Source organism: Entelurus aequoreus, linkage group LG23 (assembly GCF_033978785.1).
Source record: "Entelurus aequoreus isolate RoL-2023_Sb linkage group LG23, RoL_Eaeq_v1.1, whole genome shotgun sequence".
In the NCBI taxonomy this organism is placed as follows: domain Eukaryota; kingdom Metazoa; phylum Chordata; class Actinopteri; order Syngnathiformes; family Syngnathidae; genus Entelurus; species Entelurus aequoreus.
The window spans coordinates 36567317-36583888 of record NC_084753.1 but is presented as its reverse complement, the minus strand read 5'-3'; the positions used below and the strand labels follow the sequence as shown (position 1 = coordinate 36583888).

At 38.8% G+C, this 16572-nt stretch overlaps 1 protein-coding gene across 1 annotated transcript; it reads left to right on the top strand.

Moving 5' to 3' along the window:
- The first annotated feature begins 4016 nt into the window (after window positions 1-4016).
- LOC133640674 (gastrula zinc finger protein XlCGF57.1-like) lies at window positions 4017-15926 on the top strand. Its single transcript, XM_062034230.1, has 2 exons — window positions 4017-4151; window positions 12885-15926. Exon 2 carries the CDS (start codon window positions 12935-12937, stop codon window positions 14357-14359), a length of 1425 nt encoding a protein of 474 aa, XP_061890214.1. The 5' UTR covers window positions 4017-4151; window positions 12885-12934; the 3' UTR covers window positions 14360-15926.
- Window positions 15927-16572: the final 646 nt, after the last annotated feature.

Sequence of the window (16572 nt, the reverse complement as noted above, 5' to 3'; positions counted from 1 at the left end):
CACATTGAAATGTCCTTATTTTTGAAGGAAAAGCACTGTACTTTTCAATGAAGATAACTTTAAACTAGTCTTAACTTTAAAGAAATACACTCTATACATTGCTAATGTGGTAAATGACTATTCTAGCTGCAAATGTCTGGTTTTTGGTGCAATATCTACATAGGTGTATAGAGGCCCATTTCCAGCAACTATCACTCCAGTGTTCTAATGGTACAATGTGTTTGCTCATTGGCTCAGAAGGCTAATTGATGATTAGAAAACCCTTGTGCAATCATGTTCACACATCTGAAAACACTTTAGCTCGTTACAGAAGCTACAAAACTGACCTTCCTTTGAGCAGATTGAGTTTCTGGAGCATCACATTTGTGGGGTCAATTAAACGCTCAAAATGGCCAAAAAAAGAGAACTTTCATCTGAAACTCGACAGTCTATTCTTGTTCTTAGAAATGAAGGCTATTCTACAAAATTGTTTGGGTGACCCCAAACTTTTGAACGGTAGTGTATATATATAGTATATATTACTGTAACTTGTTCTTAAAAATAGTAGTTATTTTGTTCGTCAAATTTAGTGTTTGTGTGTATATATGTATACTGTATATATGTATGTGTGTGTGTGCGTATATATATATATAAATATATATATATATATATATATATATATATATATATATATATATATATATATATATATATATATATATATATATATATATATATATATATAAATATATATATATAAATATATATATATATATATATATATATATATATATTATATATACACATATACATATATATATTTATATAATATATATACACATATAAATTATATGGGTAGATATTTGCTCTAAAAAGGGTATTTCAACAAGTAAACAGTACAGTAGGTAGTTGATGTTGATATATGTAATGCACATAAGGGTATTCTAGTCAGATGCGGGTGTGTAAATATGCGATGTGTAAATATCAAAATATTACGTACGTCGAATCACTTTTTGTCAGGCAATATTACATTTAATGACAATTTTACATAAATGAATACATCCAAACACGTTGTACATATTTATTATTTGCAGGAAGAAATAACAGTTACAATTGTGTGTGTATCTTCCAAGCAAGAAAGAAGTTTGATCACATCAACATGGGACTAACTGACACACTCCGCTTCACTGCAGGTCCGCAAGCCACGCCCACCCCCCACAGCCACAGAAGAGGAAAACTGTCCTTTCCCGGGCATGATAAAGTCTTAAATAATGTCAAACACGTAGCGTTACAATAACCAGGAAGATAAAGTGTTTGTCTCACACCTACTAATCAAGCATTCACATTTTGCCACAACACACATAGGGGAAAGTCCTAATTGGAAATACAGCCATATTAACTCCTAAACTGCCATTTTAACACACACCAAACCATCAGCACGCATCCAATGCTTTCTCGTGGCCACGAGAAAGTTTCTCGTGGCCACGAGATACTTTCTCGTGGCCACGAGATACATGTCTAAAAAAATAATAATTCCCATGTCCCTTTAGGGGCTCCGTAACAAACAGAAGATCTGAGTGTGTTTTATTGCAGCGCTGCGGTGGAAAAAATAAGGCGTGCTTTCTGTGGGTGGGGGCTTGGGGGGACTCCCATACCGTAGTTGAGGGGCGCAGGGGAGACGTTCCTCCAGGGCCTATGTACTTTGGGGCTAACAACCTTCACTTTACCCGGCGGTGGGTCTTTACAGCTGAGGGTCGGCGGTTTGTTGCAACTTTGTGACTTTATTGGATGCAGCCATCCACCAAGCTAGAGCACCTGCACGCACTCACTGTCGCTGGTCCCTCACTTCTCTCCCCCACTCACTCACTGACGTCACTCACCTCACATGCTGTCATATCTTAAAGGGCCACACACACACATATGCTACTCTCATAACAACTAACAAGACATCATGGCAAAGTCAGAAGTCGAGTTTTTTTTTAACATGGAGACATTCCCAATACTTTTCTTTTGTCGAGCACAAAGAAAATAACATTTTAGTTAAATGTAAGTTGTGTCTTGGATCAAAGATCCTATCTACTTAAAGTTAAAGTTAAAGTGCCATTATGTTGCAGCTATTTAAAATAGTTTTGTCAATTTGTTCTGGCCTGAAATAAATTGGCCCTTTGAAACATATCTTTGTCTTTGTGTGTTGTATGTAGAGCACATTGCTTAGCAGAGTTCAGTGATGCAAATGCATGTCAAGTTGATCAACAAATTGTATTATTCTCCAGTGCAATAACGGTACTGAAATGAAGGCTAAAAGGGCATTAATGGGAGCCTTAAAAAAAGGGAAAAAAATAAGTAACTAAATAGTTACTTTTCACAGTAACGCATTACTTTTTGGTGTAAGTAACTGAGTTAGTACCTGAGTTACCTTTTAAATAAAGTAACTAGTAACTGTAACTAGTTACTGGTTTTCAGTAACCAACCCAACACTGCAGTTGGCAGGTAGAAAACAAAGAGGCCGGGCTGGTAATCAGAGTTTTCCTGCTCAAATGAGCGGACTGTTGAAAATAGGAATCGGGGGGATTACTTTTCACAATTAAGATTAAGATTAAGATTAAAGATTAAAGTACCAATGATTGTCACACACACACACTAGATGTGGTGAAATTTGTCCTCTGCATTTGTCCCATCCCCTTAGGGAGCAGTGGGCAGCAGCGGCGCCGCGCCCGGGAATCATTTTGGTGATTTAACCCCCAACTCCAACCCTTTGTTGCTGAGTGCCAAGCAGGGAGGTTATGGGTCCCATTTTTATAGTCTTTGGTATGACTCGGCTGGGATTTGAACTCCAACCTACCGATCTCAGGGCGGACACTCTAACCACTATTTAACATTAACGTACTATTGGTTGTATTTCGTGAAAAGAATATTACCACAGAGTTGAGAAGGAGCAATGATCTTCAATAGTACTGAAATTGTAGGCGCTTTGAATGATTGATTGAAACTTTTATTAGTAGATTGCACAGTATAGTACATATTCCGTACAATTGACCACTAAGTGGTAACACCCGAATAAGTTTTTCAACTTGTTTAAGTCGGGGTACACGTTAATCAATTCATGGTAAAGCAAACAAGAGTATGACCATAATAGAATTGCTTGTCAATGAAATTAATTCAATTTAAAAATGTATAAGACTTCCAGTAACAATATTCAAATATTACTTTTGTTGGGTAAGGCAGATTTTGGTTTTATTCTGAATCCAGGGAAACAAATTGGTGGTTTTAGCTGATATAAAGACTTTCAGGTGTTTATATATGTTTATGTTTAAGTATTTGGCAGACGGTTTTATCCAAAGTGACATACATAAAAAATACATGTAAAACAATCACTGTAAACATTATCATTTAAGGGAAGAATGTAATACAAAATATCAATACAAAGTGTCAAGACAGAATAAACTCAGAGATACAGTCTATAGGTCCCTAAAATATATAGATATCTAATGTATTCATACATTGTTTATGTAGGATATACGCATGTATATATAACCTAATCATATTGTTTCTTCAATTTAAAAATAGCTGACCGTTTTTCCCCCTTCTCTGGGATTATATCCCCAGTTTTGATCTCGGACGTCTGGTCACTTATAGCATATAAGAATATTATATTACTGTCAAGCAAACTATGAATAATAAAAACACGCCAAAACATGTGTCCTTTATCATAGCTACACGTATGACAAAAAAGCGCGTGAAAATAAGTGGTATTCAGTGAGGTAAGATGAATTAAATGCGCTGAGTGGAGCGGATCACCACTCCAAGATGGCGGCCCCGCGTCTCGTCAGCGCCAGTAGGCAGTAGGCTCGATGCTGTGTACCCTTATAAGATGTCTATGATCTCCACACTCGCACATATACACTCTCACATTCCACGAACAGATGATTGACATCCTCAACAGCTCCATCAACATCCATGTAAAATTTTAGTTTAAAAAAATTATTTAAAGGGTACATTCCATAGGACCGGGAGTAATTATTGCCGGGAAATGTGAGGGCGGAACTAAATAGTTAACACCCGCCGCTTGCGCCGGACTCCTGTAGTTGAGAGCACTTCCGCCTCCTCGCCAGACTGATGCTGGAAGAAAAAAAACTGCTTCATTCCTGTGTTAAATTGACCTGCTTTTTAAGGTTGGTACACGGTCAAAATCACACACTTTTTTATTTTCATGAATCGGAACGTTTTATGAAAAGTTTGCCAAGCTTTGTGTCGGATTCTAGATGTAAAATGTCGAGTTAATAAGTCATTTGTTTGTGTTGTTGCTGCGAACGGCAGTGTTTAAAATGGCCGCGGCTGTTCGCTATATATATTATTGTGGAAACACACACGGCATAGCGGTAATAATTAGGTTTACTTTGGCCCTGAGTACCTGACATGTATGTATGAAACTGTTATTTATGTGATATAAAGGTTGATAAAGTAACTTTTGAAATGTAGTATAAGAAAAGCAGTGATGGGCAGCAACAAGCTTCACATTTAGACTTCCTTTTATTGTCATTCAAATTTGAACTTTACAGTACATATAAGAAGGGAATTTCGTTGCATTAGCTCATGGTAGTGCAGGATAAAAGAGCAATAAGGTGCAGATACAAATAAATAGATAAATATATTGCACTTTTGCATATGCATCCACATTTATGGATGTATGTTATATTGTCTTTTTTATTCCAGCGAGTTAATCCATTTTTGAGGGGGAATTGAGGGGATTATTATGATGCGTTCAAGAGTCTTGCGGCCTGAGGGAAGAAGCTGTTACAGAACCTGGAGGTTCTGCTACGGAGGCTGCGGAACCTCTTTCCATACTTGCCAACCTTGAGACCTCCGAATTCGGGCGGGGGTGGGGGGTGTATATATTTTCAAGTATTTCTTATATATTGTAGCGTCCTGGAAGAGTTAGTGCTGCAAGGCGTTCTGGGTATTTGTTATGTTGTGTTACGGTGCGGATGTTCTCCCAAAATGTGTTTGTCATTCTTGTTTGGTGTGGGTTCACAGTGTGGCGCATATTTGTAACAGTGTTTAAGTTGTTTATACGGACACCCTCAGTGTGACCTGTATGGCTGTTGACCAAGTATGCATGGCATTCACTTGTGTGTGTGAAAAGCCGTTGATATTATGTGATTGGGCCGGCACGCAAATGCAGTGCCTTTAAGGTTTATTGGCGCTCTGTACTTCTCCCTACGTCCGTGTACACAGCGGCGTTTTAAAAAGTCATACATTTTACTTTTTGAAACCGATACCAATAATTTCCGATATTACATTTTAAAGCATTTATCGGCCGATAATATCGGCGGTCCGATATTATCGGACATCTATAGTTAAAAGTAGGGATGTCCGATAATGGCTTTTTGCCGATATCCGATAGTCCTATATTGTCCAACTCTTTAATTACCGATACCGATATCAACCGATACCGATATCAACTGATATATGCAGTCGTGGAATTAACACATTATTATGCCTAATTTGGACAACCAGGTATGGTGAAGATAAGGTACTTTTTTTTAAAATTAGTAAAATAAGATAAATAAATTAAAAACATTTTCTTGAATAAAAAAAAAGTACAACAATATAAAAACAGTTACATAGAAACTAGTAATGAATGAAAATTAGTAAAATTAACTGTTAAAGGTTAGTACTATTAGTGGACCAGCAGCACGCACAATCATGTGTGCTTACGGACTGTATCCCTTGCAGACTGTATTGATATATATTAATATGTAATGTAGGAACCAGAATATTAATAACAGAAAGAAACAACCCTTTTGTGTGAATGAGTGTAAATGGGGGAGGGAGGTTTTTTGGGTTGGTGCACTAATTGTAAGTGTATCTTGTGTTTTTTATGTTGATTTAATAAAAAACAAAAAACAAAACGATACCGATAATTAAAAAAACGATACCGATAATTTCCGATATTACATTTTAACGCATACATCGGCCGATAATATTGGCAGGCCGATATTATCGGACATCTATAGTTAAAACCATTAAGATGAAAGTCCGAAATACCAGTTAGCATGTCTCTGTGAAACACAATAGGCTGGTATGCAGGTAATCCAGATCGAGTCTGACCAGGGTGGAGAGTTCCTCAGCCTTATTCCGTAGCAATCACACATTGGATAGGGTAGTATCAAGTAACGGTACCCGACTGCCTCTCCTCCTGTTACGTATTCTTCCTCTTGATCCTCATTTCCTCCGCATTCGCTTCCGCTTGCCTCCCCGAAGTAACACGAGATATGTCTTTAGTGAGGAGGGATACCTACGCTGGTTCTTTTTGAAGGCGCCTTAGCTCCAACAGGTTGCCCCGCAAGTATTTGACCACAGATGTTGCGCTAGCTGTCCAAAGTGGGGACCCAGGGTGGACCACTCATCTGTGCATCAGTTGGGGACGTCTCTGCGCTGCTGACCTGTCTCCACTCAAGATGATCTCCTGCTGGCCCCACTATGGACTGGACTCTCACTATTATGTTAGATCCACTATGGACTGGACTCTCACACTATTATGTTAGATCCACTATGGACTGGACTCTCACACTATTATGTAAGAGCCACTATGGACTGGACTCTCACACTATTATGTTAGATCCACTATGGACTGGACTCTCACTCTATTATGTTAGATCCACTATGGACTGGACTCTCACATTATTAACTAGAGACACTATGGACTGGACTCTCACAATATTATGTTAGATCCACTATGGACTGGACTCTCACACTATTATGTTAGATCCACTATGGACTGGACTCTCACACTATTAACTAGAGACACGATGGACTGGACTCTCACAATATTATGTTAGATCCACTATGGACTGGACTCTCACATTATTATGTTAGATCCACTATGGACTAGACTCTCACACTATTAACTAGATCCACTATGGACTGGACTCTCACACTATTAACTAGGGCCACTATGGACTGGACTCTCACAATATTATGTTAGATCCACTATGGACTAGACTCTAACACTATTAAGCTAGATCCACTATGGACTGGACTGTCACACTATTAACTAGGGCCACTATGGACTGGACTCTCACAATATTATGTTAGATTCACTATGGACTGGACTCTCACACTATTATGCTAGATCCACTATGGACTGGACTCTCACACTATTAACTAGATCCACTATGGACTGGACTCTCACACTATTATGCTAGATCCACTATGGACTGGACTCTCACATTTTTATATTAGATCCACTATGGACTGGACTCTCACAATATTATGTTAGATCCACTATGGACTGGACTCTCACACTATTATGCTAGATCCACTATGGACTGGACTCTCACATTTTTATATTAGATCCACTATGGACTGGACTCTCACACTATTATGCTAGATCCACTATGGACTGGACTCTCACACTATTATGTTAGATCCACTATGGACTGGACTCTCACACTATTATGCTAGATCCACTATGGACTGGACTCTCACACTATTATGTTAGATCCACTATGGACTGGACTCTCACACTATTATGCTAGATCCACTATGGACTGGACTCTCACAATATTATGTTAGATCCACTATGGACTGGACTCTCACACTATTATGCTAGATCCACTATGGACTGGACTCTCACATTTTTATATTAGATCCACTATGGACTGGACTCTCACACTATTATGCTAGATCCACTATGGACTGGACTCTCACACTATTATGCTAGATCCACTATGGACTGGACTCTCACACTATTATGTTAGATCCACTATGGACTGGACTCTCACACTATTATGCTAGATCCACTATGGACTGGACTCTCACACTATTATGCTAGATCCACTATGGACTGGACTCTCACATTATTATATTAGATGCACTACGGACTGGACTCTCACACTATTATGCTAGATCCACTATGGACTGGACTCTCACACTATTATGCTAGATCCACTATCGACTGGACTCTCACAATATTATGTTAAATCCACTATGGACTGGACTCTCACACTATTATGCTAGATCCACTATGGACTGGACTCTCACATTTTTATATTAAATGCACTATGGACTGGACTCTCACACTATTATGTTAGATCCACTATGGACTGGACTCTCACATTATTATGTTAGATCCACTATGGACTGGACTCTCACACTATTATGCTAGATCCACTATGGACTGGACTCTCACAATATTATGTTAGATCCACTATGGACTGGACTCTCACACTATTATGCTAGATCCACTATGGACTGGACTCTCACATTTTTATATTAGATCCACTATGGACTGGACTCTCACACTATTATGCTAGATCCACTATGGACTGGACTCTCACACTATTATGCTAGATCCACTATGGACTGGACTCTCACACTATTATGTTAGATCCACTATGGACTGGACTCTCACACTATTATGCTAGATCCACTATGGACTGGACTCTCACACTATTATGCTAGATCCACTATGGACTGGACTCTCACATTATTATATTAGATGCACTACGGACTGGACTCTCACACTATTATGCTAGATCCACTATGGACTGGACTCTCACACTATTATGCTAGATCCACTATCGACTGGACTCTCACAATATTATGTTAAATCCACTATGGACTGGACTCTCACACTATTATGCTAGATCCACTATGGACTGGACTCTCACATTATTATATTAAATGCACTATGGACTGGACTCTCACACTATTATGTTAGATCCACTATGGACTGGACTCTCACAATATTATATTAGATCCACTATGGACTGGACTCTCACACTATTATGCTAGATCCACTATGGACTGGACTCTCACACTATTATGCTAGATCCACTATGGACTGGACTCTCACACTATTATGTTAGATCCACTATGGACTGGACTCTCACACTATTATGCTAGATCCACTATGGACTGGACTCTCACACTATTATGCTAGATCCACTATGGACTGGACTCTCACATTATTATATTAGATGCACTACGGACTGGACTCTCACACTATTATGCTAGATCCACTATGGACTGGACTCTCACACTATTATGCTAGATCCACTATCGACTGGACTCTCACAATATTATGTTAAATCCACTATGGACTGGACTCTCACACTATTATGCTAGATCCACTATGGACTGGACTCTCACATTATTATATTAAATGCACTATGGACTGGACTCTCACACTATTATGTTAGATCCACTATGGACTGGACTCTCACAATATTATGCTAGATCCACTATGGACTGGACTCTCACATTTTTATATTAGATCCACTATGGACTGGACTCTCACACTATTATGCTAGATCCACTATGGACTGGACTCTCACACTATTATGTTAGATCCACTATGGACTGGACTCTCACACTATTATGCTAGATCCACTATGGACTGGACTCTCACATTTTTATATTAGATCCACTATGGACTGGACTCTCACACTATTATGCTAGATCCACTATGGACTGGACTCTCACACTATTATGTTAGATCCACTATGGACTGGACTCTCACACTATTATGCTAGATCCACTATGGACTGGACTCTCACACTATTATGTTAGATCCACTATGGACTGGACTCTCACACTATTATGCTAGATCCACTATGGACTGGACTCTCACAATATTATGTTAGATCCACTATGGACTGGACTCTCACACTATTATGCTAGATCCACTATGGACTGGACTCTCACATTTTTATATTAGATCCACTATGGACTGGACTCTCACACTATTATGCTAGATCCACTATGGACTGGACTCTCACACTATTATGCTATATCCGCTATGGACTGGACTCTCACACTATTATGTTAGATCCACTATGGACTGGACTCTCACACTATTATGCTAGATCCACTATGGACTGGACTCTCACACTATTATGCTAGATCCACTATGGACTGGACTCTCACATTATTATATTAGATGCACTACGGACTGGACTCTCACACTATTATGCTAGATGCACTATGGACTGGACTCTCACACTATTATGCTAGATCCACTATCGACTGGACTCTCACAATATTATGTTAAATCCACTATGGACTGGACTCTCACACTATTATGCTAGATCCACTATGGACTGGACTCTCACATTATTATATTAAATGCACTATGGACTGGACTCTCACACTATTATGTTAGATCCACTATGGACTGGACTCTCACATTTTTATATTAGATCCACTATGGACTGGACTCTCACACTATTATGCTAGATCCACTATGGACTGGACTCTCACACTATTATGCTAGATCCACTATGGACTGGACTCTCACACTATTATGTTAGATCCACTATGGACTGGACTCTCACACTATTATGCTAGATCCACTATGGACTGGACTCTCACACTATTATGCTAGATCTACTATGGACTGGACTCTCACATTATTATATTAGATGCACTACGGACTGGACTCTCACACTATTATGCTAGATCCACTATGGACTGGACTCTCACACTATTATGCTAGATCCACTATCGACTGGACTCTCACAATATTATGTTAAATCCACTATGGACTGGACTCTCACACTATTATGCTAGATCCACTATGGACTGGACTCTCACATTATTATATTAAATGCACTATGGACTGGACTCTCACACTATTATGTTAGATCCACTATGGACTGGACTCTCACAATATTATATTAGATCCACTATGGACTGGACTCTCACACTATTATGCTAGATCCACTATGGACTGGACTCTCACACTATTATGCTAGATCCACTATGGACTGGACTCTCACACTATTATGTTAGATCCACTATGGACTGGACTCTCACACTATTATGCTAGATCCACTATGGACTGGACTCTCACACTATTATGCTAGATCCACTATGGACTGGACTCTCACACTATTATGTTAGATCCACTATGGACTGGACTCTCACACTATTATGTTAGATCCACTATGGACTGGACTCTCACACTATTATGTTAGATCCACTATGGACTGGACTCTCACACTATTATGCTAGATCCACTATGGACTGGACTCTCACACTATTATGTTAGATCCACTATGGACTGGACTCTCACTATTATGTTAGATCCTCTATGGACTGGACTCTCACACTATTATGCTAGATCCACTATGGACTGGACTCTCACACTATTATGTTAGATCCACTATGGACTGGACTCTCACAATATTATATTAGATGCACTATGGACTGGACTCTCACACTATTATGCTAGATCCACTCAACGTCCATTGCACCGGTTGCCCGGGGGGGGGGGGGGGGGTTCCCTCCAAGGTTTCTCATTGTCATCCCATTGGGTTGAGTTATTTCTTGCCCTGATGTGGGATCTGAGCCGAGGATGTCGTTGTGGCTTGTGCAGCCCTTTGAGATACTCGTGATTTAGGGCTATATAAGTAAACATTGATTGATTGATTGAAGTAGGCGGGCCAACATGGGTTGGTGTGTGGCTGCACCAGTTGAAAGGAGAATCCTTGTAGGTGTCATAAACTTATGATCAGTAGCCAATTTAGGCTAACTAAAACTCGGTTATTCTAACAGAATTAGTAGAAGACGAGAAGACATAAAAAAAACACCATTTTAGCTCTACTTAGCACACAAACTTGGCTCTGTCAGGAGTCGCTCGGCCAGAGTGTGCCCCCAGCTGTCATCTTTGGATGTAAGGTTTTACTGCTTTGGTTTTGTCTTTTTTATGACTTGACTTGTATTGCTTCTGTTATTCCCTGATGTGTGGTATGCTTCTGACATCTTGAATGTCAGCGTGTTGACTGATGAGATCTTGGTGCTGGTGCAGGACAGTGGCTCATGTGACTGAGTTTTGAGTTTTGAGTTTATTTCGAACATGCAAGCATACAACATGATACATCACAATTTCCAGTTTCTTTTCAACATGTTCGAAAAGGAGTAGGAAGAAGCAGAGCTTATTTAATCCTACCCCCTTTCTTTACATAACAGTTGCAAAACTTTTTGTTCACTTCCTGTTCACAATTTTTTCACAATAAACTCCATAAGTAATCACAATAAAAATAAATAAATAAATAATAGTAAGAATTTAATAATAATAATTGGTGAAGTAAGTCATATTTCATATGATGAGATAAGTAAGATTACTTTGAGAATGAATGAATGGGTGGATGAAATAAATTGAGAATGTTTGTCATGGTTCTTCTTCTTTGTACTTTGTAAACACTTTAAGTTTGAAGAGTTTCTTGAAGTGTATCATATTAGTACATTGTTTGATTGCTTTGCTTAATCCATTCCATAATTTAATTCCACATACTGATATACTGAAGGTCTTAAGTGTTGTACGTGCAAACAAATGTTTTAAATTACGTTTTTCTCTACTGAGCAAAGCTTGTTAGAAAAATTATGTGTACGTTATCACACAACTCTTATGCTTAAAGGCCATTGCTATAGTTATTATCTATACTTTTCTATCCGTGCAAAGCGAGTCGTCTCGTATCAGTGTTTGATTCCAGAATCGGCCTGCTGACTGCCAAGGCCGAACATCGAGTACCGTGACGCAGACAAAGCAGAGACAGGGCGATATCACGAGTGTCAGCACATTTGCATTTCATTAATAGTCATATAATGTGTCTAACTGGGGCTGCTGAGATTACACCCCCTTCCCTCAACGACAGCCTCAATGATGTAACCAGGGACCTCCCAAATAAATAGAGGAAGCACGTGGGCAGGATTTTAGAGCGTAGTTTGGATCTGTAACTAGAGTACAGCACAAAAAACGTCTCTCCTCATTGAGCCAAATTGAACTCTGTCTCTGCATGATTCCTTGCTTCTAGTCTGTTTAATAGATGTCATCAGTGTTTGAACCTGACACGCTGGACTTTTCTAAAGCAGGTGTTTTGTCTTCTTGTGTCCTGCAGACATCTGTGAAGAACATCTTCTCCCTGAGCAGCAAGAGTGGACCTCAAGGATGGAGCAGGATGAGCTCCAGCCCCCCTGCATTAAAGAGGAAGAGGAGGAACCCCCACAAATAAAAGAGGAAGAGGACAAGCCGTGGTACCCCCGTATTAAAGGGGAAGAAGAGGAGTCAACTCAACCCCATATTAAAGATGAGGAAGAACCACAGTATCCCCACATTAAAGAGGAACATGAGTCACTGCCCTCCCTCACATTACAGAGGAAGAGGAGTCATAGCTCCACTCACATTAAAGAGGAAGAGGAGGAACACAGCATCAGTCAAGAGGGAGAGCATCTTGAATGGTTGGAGGAGTTCCCAGTGATTGGTGTCCCTGTGAAGAGTGAAGATGATGAGGTCGAAGGTGAAAGTGAGGAGAAGAGAGAGGCGGAGCCTCCAAGCAGCAGCTCAACTCAACACATGACAACAGAAGCTGATGGAGACCACTGTGGAGGATCACAAGCAGACAAGCTCTTAGCTCCACTATCAGATAGTGAGGACACAACGTCACACTCTCCTGACACTGATGATGAACACTCTAAAGATGATAAGGCATGTCACACTGACAACACACACTCCACATGTTCTCACTGCGACAAAACCTTTAGATATCCTTGTTATCTGAAAATACACATGAGAATACACACCGGAGATAAACCTTTTATTTGCACAGAATGTGGCAGAGGTTTTGTAAATAAATATGTGCTGAAAGGACACATGCGACTGCACACTGGCGAAAAACCTTTTCCTTGTTCAATCTGCGGTAAAGGTTTCACTCAAAAGCCACATTTAAATACACACATGAGTACGCACACTGGAGAAAAACCTTTTATCTGCTCAGAATGTGGCAAAGGTTTTGTAAATAAAAGTGTGCTGAAAGGACACATGAGAATGCACACTGGCGAAAAACCTTTTTGTTGTTCAATCTGCGGTAAAGGTTTTACTCAAAGGCAATATTTGAAAACGCACATGAGTACACACACTGGAGATAAACCTTCTTCCTGCTCAGTATGTGGCAAAAGTTTTACACGAACTAGTAGTTTGAAAATACACATTAGAGTGCACACCGGAGAAAAACCTTTTATTTGTTCGATCTGCGGTGAGGGTTTTGCACAAACTAGCGTTTTGAAGATACACTTGAGAATGCACACTGGAGAAAAACCTTACCTTTGTTCAATCTGCGGTAAGCGTTTTACACGAACTAACGTTTTGAAATATCACATGAGAACGCACACTGGAGTAAAGCCCTTTTCTTGTTCAATCTGCGTTAAAGGTTTTACACGACCGAGCGATTTGCAAAGACACATGAGAACTCACACTGGTGAAAAACCATATCCCTGTGTAAAATGCAACAAAAAGTTTAGTGTTAAAAGAAACCTTGTAAAACACATGATCATACACACTAGAGAAAAGAGTGGAGTTGCAGTGTGTGTCATTTAACATTCTCTTTTATGTACCCATGTAAATAAACGTGTGTGTTGGTGAGAACAGCAGCACCAAGTGAAGCTGCAAGATTTCAAATAAACTGTCAAAACTTTGACGTCCTAACATTATCAGCACATATAACATGTGTGACATCATTGTTGTGTGTGTAAGACAATCTTATTATTATTATTATAACATTCAGAGATCAGGGGCCATACTTATCAAGCTTCTTAGAGTGCCATTTTACACTTAAGTCCTGAGAATTTGCGAAATTTAGTCCTACTCTCAAACTTAAGAATAAAAGCTTTTTATCAACGTTCTTAAGTCTAAGAATCACTCCTACTCTCCACGATATTTAAGAGACCTCCAGAGGTGTCTTAAGTGGTTAGGAGTTGCCAGCAGGAGATGGCACTGAGGCGAGAGAGACGTGCGCGAACGTTCAGGGAACGGAACAATGTTTGGGTTTTTTTGATGACGAGCAGCTGATCAAACGGTATCGTTTAGACAGAGCGGATATTATTTTTGTCACAGATTTAATACTTTTCGATTCCTTGTTGATTTCTGCATGTGTCTGCAGTGGGCTAGTATATATAGAGCCACCCACACCAGTTTCAAATTAGTTGCCTAATTAATGAATTGGAAAGAAAATGTTATGACAGTAGCGTATGTGTGTGGCCGTGAGGTGAGTGACGTCAGTGAGTGTGTGGGCGATAGAAGAGAGGGAGCGGTAGCGTGAGTGCCGGCGGGGACTAGTTTGTTTTGTATTATTTTGTAGTTTATTGTCAAAATATACACTCCCATTGTCCACTTAAATATTTCCAAGATATTTCTTTATTCTTAGACAACGGATTCCCTTCCGTGATTGGTCATTTCTATGGACACAGAAATGACGTCACCTAAAATTCCGTTTACGGCACATAGTAATGTCGTAATTCAGCTCTGAGTGTGACACTTAAGATTCAGTCCTACACTTCGCTGAAAGTGTGAGTAAGACGCTTGATAACTAACTTTTAAGTGCAGCTTTCAGCGAATAATTTATTTACTCTTAAGTCAACTCTTAGCAGACTTCTTAGGAGTAATTCTAAGAAGCTTGATAAGTACGGCCCCAGATCTTTTATATTAGTGTTTTCTTTACAGTCAAGTACATACATTAACAACATTGTGTATTCTTTATTTAAAACAATCACAAAACAGTTTGATTACAAATGTGAGAGTTAACAGTACAAAACATGTTACATACATTTTTTTTGTATGTAAATATTCATAATTCACCTTTATACTTTTTTATGTTGGTTTTTGAAATAATGAAGTGTTACTTGTTTTAATTTCTACTTGTAAATGGTTCCATAGATGAACTCCATTATAGATATATTTGTTTTACGTTTGTTCATACCCTTGCTTTTGAGTACACATTAACCCCCCTTAGTTCATATTTACTGGTTCACATCTAAAACATCTTCTGGACCACTTCTGGAAGCCTATTATTTACTTAGTACATATTTGAGCAGTTGTGTTTTATACAAAAGCATTTACTTTTAAAATGTGTGACTTTATGAAAGATTTGTTGGGTCTCAATAGTCCATTCTATTAATCATCTTTATTACTGTCTTTTTTAATATGATTATTGTTGTATATGTATGTCCCCAGACCTTTATGCAATATATAAATGAAATAAGATGGCAGAATTCTGTCTGGAAGGTTATGAATAATGGTTTTTCAGAATCTACATGTGTGAATAAAAATGTACCTGTAACAATTATTGTGTTTAAAACATTTTCATATTTTTTTCCCTTTCTTAGAATCCCCAAAACTATATCAATTTAGGAAAACATGGGCACGTTTGGAATGTTATGGAAAGCAATAATGTACATCATCCCCCAGAGCTTTACTGTACATACATTCATCAAATAAATGTACTGTTGATTCTATGTCCCCATCACAAAAAGAACACTTTTTTTCCCCCAATCGCAAAGCAACATCTTAAAGATTATTTTGAAGGGTGAATTTCATGATTTTTTAAAATAACTCTTTGCCTTTGGAGGAATGGAACGTTTCAGGTAATTTGAACAATTGCTTTGTTTGGATTGTCCAGATTTAGAGTTTGAAAATGTGATATGTGTAATATTATGTCCATCCACCAGAAGCCCAGAAAGTTCTGGAGTTCTATAGTCGGCGTATTGAAAAAGATGATCTGCTATATTTAGAATATTGTGAGAGATAGCCTTTAT